The sequence below is a fragment of the Acipenser ruthenus genome, chromosome 2 (genome assembly GCF_902713425.1).
Source record: "Acipenser ruthenus chromosome 2, fAciRut3.2 maternal haplotype, whole genome shotgun sequence".
NCBI lineage: Eukaryota > Metazoa > Chordata > Actinopteri > Acipenseriformes > Acipenseridae > Acipenser > Acipenser ruthenus.
This window is the reverse complement of record NC_081190.1, coordinates 40,855,888-40,865,563: the sequence shown is the minus strand read 5'-3', so window position 1 is coordinate 40,865,563 and position 9,676 is coordinate 40,855,888. Positions and strand designations below refer to the sequence as shown.

At 36.9% G+C, this 9,676-nt stretch overlaps 1 protein-coding gene across 3 annotated transcripts in view; it reads right to left on the bottom strand.

Annotated features, from left to right (window-relative positions):
* Positions 1 to 466: 466 nt before the first annotated feature.
* Positions 467 to 9,676, bottom strand: part of LOC117409270 (terminal uridylyltransferase 7-like) — a 47,516-nt gene continuing 38,306 nt past the window's right edge. For 2 of the 3 annotated variants that reach the window (XM_034905239.2, XM_034015049.3), the window contains exons 21-29: positions 9,249 to 9,326; positions 8,042 to 8,219; positions 7,617 to 7,664; positions 5,034 to 5,125; positions 4,174 to 4,289; positions 3,528 to 3,793; positions 2,187 to 2,266; positions 1,634 to 1,679; positions 467 to 1,179 (exon numbers count right to left, since the gene is read on the bottom strand). In XM_034905239.2, coding sequence (XP_034761130.2) covers positions 1,115 to 1,179; positions 1,634 to 1,679; positions 2,187 to 2,266; positions 3,528 to 3,793; positions 4,174 to 4,289; positions 5,034 to 5,125; positions 7,617 to 7,664; positions 8,042 to 8,219; positions 9,249 to 9,326 — 969 coding nt within the window. In that variant the 3' untranslated portion in view covers positions 467 to 1,114. The remainder of the gene's footprint in view (positions 1,180 to 1,633; positions 1,680 to 2,186; positions 2,267 to 3,527; positions 3,794 to 4,173; positions 4,290 to 5,033; positions 5,126 to 7,616; positions 7,665 to 8,041; positions 8,220 to 9,248; positions 9,327 to 9,676) is intronic. The other variant, XM_058995939.1, reaches the window with a different exon arrangement.

Genomic DNA, 9,676 nt, shown 5'->3' with positions numbered 1-9,676 from the left:
AGAAAAACAAATACAATAGTAGTGTGCGTAAAGGCAAGTACAGTCACTCCAAGTCATTCCTACATCAGAGGTCCCTCCACCCACAGTTGTGTTGTTAGGGACGTGCACTAATGATATCACCTCCTTTTTCCAGGTTAAGGCCTGTCCACTTGCTGCTTGTGAAAGCAAGGTTTCCTGCAGCAGATAATAAATGTGCTGTCTGTAAGGGAGACTAAGGACGCCAAAGATGACCCCAGAACAAAGAACATTCCATAAATGTTTTAGGTTTGATTAGGCAGTTGTGCAGCAGTATGTGAAGTGCTAGGAGGACTGGCTGTTTATGCAGTATTGGAGTGGACCCCACCCCCCGCCAACAATTTAGATTCTTTTAGATTCCAGTATAAACCACCTTCATACCTAAAGCTTTCAGGTGTTTGTCATACAGCATTATATAATGAGTAGAAATTTTGACTCATGACTCAAAAACTCTTTTTCTTAAGAAATTTTATTTGTCACAGGTTTCACAGACACTGGTAAATAAAATTATAGCAGCAATTTCAGCCTGGAGGCAAGCTCCACATTCTTTGTCTTGTTTTTTCAAACAAAAGCACAGTGGCAATTGAAATCAAGCGAAACAAAGCTAATGTTACACCAAAACCAGTCAAAAGTTCATACATAAAAAAAAAAAACACTGATTTTGTGAGAGGCCTTCCTTATTTGCCCAAGTTAATTTCATTATTCTTAAAACATTAAATGCACACATATTACTACTCCTTATACCTTAAAGGAACAATAGACTTGCCTGTTCTTTAGAGTGCACTTGAAAAAAAACCAAATGATCATGAATTTAAAAGAAAAAAAACTTGCGCTACACCTCAGCAAGTACACAAATGACATGCATCATGGCTTTTGTTTAAAACATTAATAATTAAGAATAAGAACTAATTCACCTCAGAGGGGCTGGATAAAAACTTTAAAACTTAAAACACCATCTTTTGGCTCAGGTTATCAATCGTGGAGATTTGTTTTACAGTGCTGCTGGCCTAGACTTAATAAACCAAAAATTATATTTAGTTATATTTTAGACCAACCAAAATGTGTTAAAATATATTTTAGTAGAGACCATCTTGCCTCATCAGTCTTGTTGATTCCATTTTTGTGCTGATCTTCCCTGAGTCATGTGCTTGTTTACAAGGCTGCCTGAAAAAAATAAAATCCTTACTGTGCCTCAATAGTATGTATAAAATAGTTTATTTTATTTCATTGACAGGAAATATGTTTTTTCTTGTCAATTACACAATAAATATGAAACTAGGCAGGGAAACATTTAATTAAATGCATACATGTTTAAAAAGAGACTGAAGCTAAGTACACAAATCTGTAATTTGTTAGCATCTTCTAATTTTCCAGTTTAGATTAAGGAATTACATGCAAGAATATTATAAGAATCCTAAATTTTAATCCTGAAACAGGCACAAATTAGGTTTATATACCCCAAAATTGTGTTTCGCAAAAGCAAAAGAAAAAGTCTACAAATAAAACCAGTATCCATCATGCAAATAAAAAATGGATTAATAAGAAAGTCTACAAATAAAAGCAATATCCAACATGCAATGAAAAAATAAAAATAAAAAAATAAATAAAGACTCCAAACCTGTCTGAGGGCTTAAGAACACTTTTTGCTTCTGCAGAGATGTACCCTGAAGATACAAAATAAGAACATATTAATATGGGGACCCAATCATTAATCAAGTTGATCCCACAAATCTATCACCATTTGTAAAAACTGACATGTAAATTCCAATGAAATGAGTTAGAAGAAAGAGCTAATAACTGCACTAAAGCACAGTGGGTGATGTACTGCAGTGCCAGACAGCTTGTCAGCTTTCTGCATTTGTTTGTGACCCAAAAAAACAACAAACAAACAAACAAAAAAAAAACAGAATTAGTGCAGCTTACAATTCTTCCTCGTCTTCCCTACAGTAGTGCAGGTAACAACCAGGGGTTCCACAGTTTAGATATGTAATCGGACCACAATTTGCCAGTGTATTCAGTGCAGTTTGAATCAGACCCCAAGAGTTTTACCCAGAGAATATGTTGCATTTGTACAACATGGCATATTTGAATTTTTGCTTTATTCATTTTTTAGCTCAATTCATGACACATACTGGACCAATAATGCAATTAAAGACTATTACAGTAGTTACCTGATTCGTTTTGGAATTCTTTAAATTACTTGGAGCAGATGGTGATGTAGAAAATGAAACACTGCCAGGTTTAGAAACACCTGTAATTAGAAAAAGGCATACAATTAAATCAGTCATATACCTGTATATGTACACAATTACCTACCAGTACATTTAAAACCCTACAGTCCAGCGGTGTCAAACTCCGTTCCTGGAGGGCCGCAGTGTCTTCTGGCTTTCGTTCCACCTGAGCTCTCACTTACTTGATTGGTCTAATTATTTGATTAAAATGGACAAATGTAACACCTCCAAGCCTCAAAATGTTTTATAGGTAGTGTACCTTGAATCAAGTGCTTTTTTTTTTAAATCATCAACTGCAATATATATATATATATATATATATATATATATATATATATATATATATAAATATATATATCCAATTGAACAAATAATTAGAGCAATTATGTTAATTGACAGCTTAAGTTGAAATGAAAACCAGAAGACCCCGAGGCCCTCGATGACTGGAGTTTGACACCCCTGCTCTAGTCACTAGTGAAAATGCCAGATTATCAATATCATTTTTACAAAGATATTGAAAATGAAATGAACACCAGTAAAACCTTTTTATGGTCAGTTCTCTCAAATTACCGCACTGGTGCCATAGGGAGAACTTTACAAATAGCAAACAATGTATTAAATTTCATGATCACAATTGCTCAGTTTTATAGACACTATACATTTAAACACTCTATCTACATTAGATCAGTCTTCAAGGGACCATATTTTTGTGCTTTAACAACTATTCAAACATTTTGTCATGATGTACTGTATAACCATCTCCACAGGTACTATATATTGGCAGGCTGTGTTGCTTTTATAACCCTGCTTTATATGCAAATTAGGACTTCCCAGATGTGGACCTCCAGCAATCAGACCCCTATTCAACGGTGAACCTGCATTCCACATGCATTCAGTCTAAGTACACAGCATTTTGACTTTCAAACGGCAAGTCATTTAGTTTGAAAACATCCATCAGTTTCTTTCCAAACAATTACAACACACACGTCAATGTGCCACTCATCCTGGACATTGGGCTGCATTACCAAAAACTGTGCATGAGTTTGAGCTATAGAAATACAATTCTCAATAAGAATCAAGACTAAGCTTTCCATAGGAGAAAGCTGCAGTCGGGGTAACTTTCTGATGCAGGCGCTCTTGGAGCAACACTGCCACCTGCTTATTATGATCGCTGTTGTGTATCCAGTATTTCTTTATATGAAGGATTGCCGGCTGGCTACGGGTTAGAATACAATGAAACTTATACTGTAATCCCCTGAACATTCTGCTGAAAGAAGGTACCTGCAGAACCCTTGTACTGAGGGCATTCCTTTTTAATGTGGCCTTCAGATCCACAGATGAAGCAGCGCTTGTCTCTCAACTCGCGGTCCTCCTGCTTACTCCACTTCTCAGCCCTCTGCCGAGGAGTCCTGTCCCTCCCCGTCTCATAGGTCAGATGCTCCTGCCTCATTTTCTGAGATGGGCTCCCCATGTTTGACATGTCTCGGTCTTCAAGGCTTCGCCTTTGATACCTAGCATCATCATACCCCCAATCGCTCTTTCTTAATCTGTTGACAAGATTGAAATTTCCCCAGCTTTTAAATTAAAAAAATTATGAAATATAATGGTTTTAAATCTCACAGTGACGCCTATCAACAACATATGCAGTATGGCCTGTGGATATATAAGTGTTGTGGAGGCATCTAGTGGTGAAATAGTGATATTAAAATATACAGTGCTTAATCTTTCTGAATTATTGAACATAGAAATAATTTTTACTAGGTAGATGTAAACATCCTTTCTAGCTTTTGATAGGATTACACTGTTAGAATCTGTCAAAAATCAGTTCATATAAACACATATAGCATTTCCACAGGAGAAAGAATTCATCACTGGGTGAAAAGGTGTGGTTGCATCACTTAAATTATGCAGCTCTGAAAATACATACTTCCTGCGCAAAGGACAGTCTTTCATAAAGTGTCCAATCTTTCCACAGATTCGACAGCATCTATCATTTGGGGCCAGTTCACCCTCTGTCAGCACTTCGGGGTCAAAGAAATATTCCTGAAAACAAGCATTACATATCACTGAGGTACAAAGGGTTGAATAGTAGGTCATGAGTTTTTTTTTTTTTAAACACCAAAAATAGAGATAAATGCACTGACATCATCAAAATCCACGTCAAATTTATTCAAGCACTTTACAATAGCTTGTGAAACGGTGTTGTAATTAACAGCCTGTAGGTAAAGTGTATCTGCAAGGACAGCTTTCAGTTCTACGTCAGGTGCACGTTCACCATTTAGGTCTTGCAAAACAAATACGATGTGTAACCCATACTGATCTTATGCATCAGTTGACTCAACCTGACTGTTTTACCAATTCCATAATCTCCTGCTTGTGATACTCGGCAACTTTAGATAAGTAGTCATTTCTCAACTGGGCTGATGAAGGAATCACTCCACCGTTTGCTACACTCAAACTGTGCATTAAATTGTGCATTTGGAGCAGATTTTCAACTTTGACAACATGTAATCTTATGAAAAAAAACAATTAAATGTTTGTTGTTAACATCAGGGATCACTGCCACAGAGGACTGATAAAGTTCCAGGCTGCAATTCAACAAGACCAACCGAAAAGTTGGTTTTGTTAATTGTGTTTGGGGGTGGGGTTTAAAAGTAGTGAAAAATATTATTTATAATTTTCTCAAAATGGAGCCATAAAATCAGCACTGAAAATGGTAAATACTCATGGTGCAAGCACTTGAAATTTAAATGAAAGCTTAGAAAGAAAGGATGGTCTGATACATACCATTTTTGTAGGGTATTCGCTTGGAAAGACTTTGACTGGTGTACCAAAGACTCTTCGGCCATTGATGAAAGCTTTCATGATAAAATTTGTCACTATAATATAGATAAACACATATAAATTAGGGATGTAACAGTTATGAATTTCCCAACCCCAAACCTTAATTTTCAAAAAAATACCAAACCAAATGACACGACAAAAGATAAAACCAAACTTAAACTGGCATTTTTGTACAATGAAAAACCACTGGCAGTCTCAGCATTAAGCTGGCAGCTCAAGAGTTGATAAACTGAACTGATCATAACTGACTTGCATCCATATATATATATATACAGACGTGCTCAAATTTGTTGGTACCCTTACAGCTCATTGAAATAATGCTTCATTCCTCCTGAAAAGTGATGAAATTAAAAGCTATTTTATCATGTATACTTGCATGCCTTTGGTATGTCATAGAATAAAGCAAAGAAGCTGTGAAAAGAGATGAATTATTGCTTATTCTACAAAGATATTCTAAAATGGCCTGGACACATTTGTTGGTACCCCTTAGAAAAGATAATAAATAATTGGATTATAGTGATATTTCAAACTAATTAGTTTCTTTAATTAGTATCACACATGTCTCCAATCTTGTAATCAGTCATTCAGCCTATTTAAATGGAGAAAAGTAGTCACTGTGCTGTTTGGTATCATTGTGTGCACCACACTGAACATGGACCAGAGAAAGCAAAGGAGAGAGTTGTCTGAGGAGATCAGAAAGAAAATAATAGACAAGCATGGTAAAGGTAAAGGCTACAAGACCATCTCCAAGCAGCTTGATGTTCCTGTGACAACAGTTGCAAATATTATTAAGAAGTTTAAGGTCCATGGGACTGTAGCCAACCTCCTTGGGCGTGACCGCAAGAGGAAAATTGCACCATCCGTCGCTTTTTGAGCGAAAGTGGGCTCCAGTGATTGCCTTTAAAGGTTGTGCAACAAAATATTAGGTTAGCGGTCCCATCATTTTTGTCCATGCCATTTTCATTTGTTTTCTTATTTACAATATTATGTTGAATAAAAAATCAAAAGCAAAGTCTGATTTCTATTAAATATGGAATAAATAATGGTGGATGCCAATTACTTTTGTCAGTTTCAAGTTATTTCAGAGAAAATTGTGCATTCTTCGTTTTTTGTGGAGGGGTACCAACAAATTTGGGCACGTCTGTATAATATATATATATATATATATATATATATATATATATATATATATATATATATATTAGGCTGCATTCACACTGGGTCTGTTTCAAATGGACTCAGTCTGGTCTGTTGAGTTTGTAACAATGTATCAATTTGCTTGTTCACATTTGTCTGAGAGCAAACGGACAGATTTAATTTGGTACTTTTTTTTTTCTTTCTTCAATTCACTGACACCGCAATAACTTTGAAACGTTAAAATAACAGTATATAATAACAATTATAATTAAATTAAACATAGGTGTATTTATTGCAGATCACAACATTGTTTTTATTTTTGAATGGCTCTGACACAACCTAATAAATGACTCGCCTATTAACTTGCTGAACACACTAATACTGTTTTGTGAATACACTGGTCAAAGCGTATGGTGCTGGCCCTCCCTGTCAGATTGGAAAGGAGAGGGATGGAAAGCCTTCAATTCCACCAACTGGTGTGGAAAGCCTAGATGGTCTTCGGCAAAAAAGCAGGGTTAGTACGAAGGGTAACCCATGTTCTGGCTTCTGAAAAAATTAGACAAGCTTTCGAAACTGAGAGTGCCTGCATTTCACTCACCCGCTTAGCGGAGGTGATAGCAAGCAAAAAAGCTGCCTTGAAAGACACAAATTTGAGTTCAGCTGAATGCATAGGCTCAAATGGAGGTTTTGTCAGTGCATTGAGCACTACATTTAAATCTCGAATGAGGAACTAAATCCTTCACCGGTGGCCTAAGCCACCAGGTGCCTTTCAAAAATTGTCCTGCCAGGAAATTAGCTCCTGGGGAGACTGAATCAATTTTTACATGGCACACTGAAATGGCTGCCAAATATAGCTTTAGAGTAGAATAGGGTGTGTCATGGGTTCAAAACCACGCAACAAGCACCACGCCTGGAACACGCCCCACTTGTACCCATACTAGGAACGGGTAGAGGCTGCCCTAGCGTGTGATTGTTCAAACCGGGGCGTTGACTCGTCAGAATCCGGTAATATGATATTATTATTAGCAAAAAGAAAACATTGCACAAAAATACATTTGTTTATTCCATTTCATTGGTTGCACAAATTCTTATAGGGTTGCATTGATTAAATACAGAGTTCAATTACTGACAGCTCTTGCACGCTTTTCAGGAAGCCTGTATGTTTCAATATTATTAGTTATTAGTGGTGTCTTCTCCTGCTTTCACCTCAGCTGTGCTCTGCAACATACACAAGGGCATGGAATTATGTGTGTAACATGTGCACTCCTGTGTTTGCTGCACGTTCAAATTCCGCGCACCACTCTTTAAGAGCCTCAATAATATGTAAATAAGTGTGCATTACACTAATGAAACTACGGTATATACAAATAAAAATGTCAAAATCCTTACTCTTTCTGGACAATCCTGCTCCAAGATTGTGGTTCAAGTCAAAGGGATCTGTAATAAAAGTTACAATTCAGTGAATATGCATTGATAAGGTTATGGTTGAGAACCTAAACAGTGCATTCCATTTTCGAAGTTAATCAAACTACAGTGAATGCATTTCAGTTCTGTATTAAAACTAAGCATACAATTAAAAATACTATATATATATATATATATATATATATATATATATATATATATTTTTTTTTTTTTTTTTCTTCTTCACCAGTCAACCTGAAAACACATTTTTTTCCATAACAGATCAAATCAATTTCTTATGCATTTGCCTTAAAATAAAGCCTAGACTCTGTATCTGCTGAAACATCTTAACCTGCCTACACAAAACACAACACAAATTGCACCAGCACACATTTTCCTTTAAACCCTACCTTCGATAACAATGTACTTTGATGTCCACTGTTTCTTGAAGGTCGTGAGCAGTTTCTTTCTCCTGATACTAATGACGTGCTCTTTGAAGTCAAACTCCTCAGTGTAGAACTGAAGCATTCCCAGCCACAGCTCTCCCACTGATTCAGTATTGTTTCCAAACTGGGGCCACCTGTTTGGCTGCATATTACAATAATCAAAACAAAATGGTTAATGCTGCTAATTGAACTATTAATAAATGATTACTATTGATTAATTAATATAAAGCTAGCCAATTTTAGGTATTTTAACTACACTGCACCGAAAGAAGTTCAACATACTTCCTAATGCAAAATGTAATTTGTATGTTTTGCTTAAATTAGTTCATTTATGTGGGGCTCCCGAGTGACGCATCCAGTAAAGACACTCCGCGCGGAGTGCAGGGTGTGCTCTACAGCCTGGAGATCGCAGGTTCGAATCCAGGCTATGTCATTGCCGACCGTGACCTGGAGTTCCTAGGGGGCGGCACACAATTGTCCGAGCGCTGCCCAGGTAGGGAGGACTTAGGTCGGCAGGGGAATCCACGGCTCACCGCGCATCAGCAACCCCTGTGGCCGATAGGGTGCCTGTGGTTCTGCAGTGGAGCCGCCAGATCTGTGTTGTCCTCCGGCACTATAGGTCTGGTGGCATCGCTGTGGATCCGCAGTGCAAAAAATGACGGCTTGGCAAGAGCACGTTTCGGAGGACGCGTGTTCCAGCCGCCGTTTCCCGAGTCGGCAGGGGGGTTGCGAGCGGTGAGCCGAGGATACAGATAATAATAATTGGGCATACTAAATTTGGGAGAAAACCGGGGTAAAAAAAATTGGCGACGACTAAATTTATAAAAAAATAATAATAAATTAGTTAATTTACAAATGCACTGGTAATTGAACAATGCATTCACCTGCATGCAGCACTCCATTCAATTGTAGTCATTCTCTCCTCTCAGTTCAACTCTCTTGCGATAAGAAAATGGTTAAGGGAATTAGAATGTCATGTTTTTATTTAATATGCTAGGTGGTGGCATTCTGAAATGCTTTTTATCCATAGCCACTTACAGTAGCTTTTGCCATCCGGCCTTGCATTGTTTACACTGGAAACCCTCGCCCCACACAAAAGCAAGCTGAACTAACAGGAGATAATGACAGGGGTCCCTAAAAAACAATGAAATGTCATAAACCCTGAACCTACCAGGTTTGAAAGATCATCAAAGAAGTACACATTCCAACCATCAACAACCTTCTCAGGTTTTTCTGGACCATCGTAAATCTTAAAAAACAAAACAAAAAAACACACACACATTATATATATATATATATATATATATATATATATATATATATATATATATATACACACACACATACACAGTGCCTTGCAAAAGTATTCAGACCCCTGACCAATTCTCTCATATTACTGAATTACAAATGGTACATTGAAATTTCGTTCTGTTTGATATTTTATTTTAAAACACTGAAACTCAAAATCAATTACTGTAAGGTGACATTGGTTTTATGTTGGGAAATATTTTTAAGAAAAATAATTAACACTGAATACACAATTAACAAATTATAGGCTTTCCAGCCATGTGGCCTTCTGGGGAATGTAGTCCCTCCACT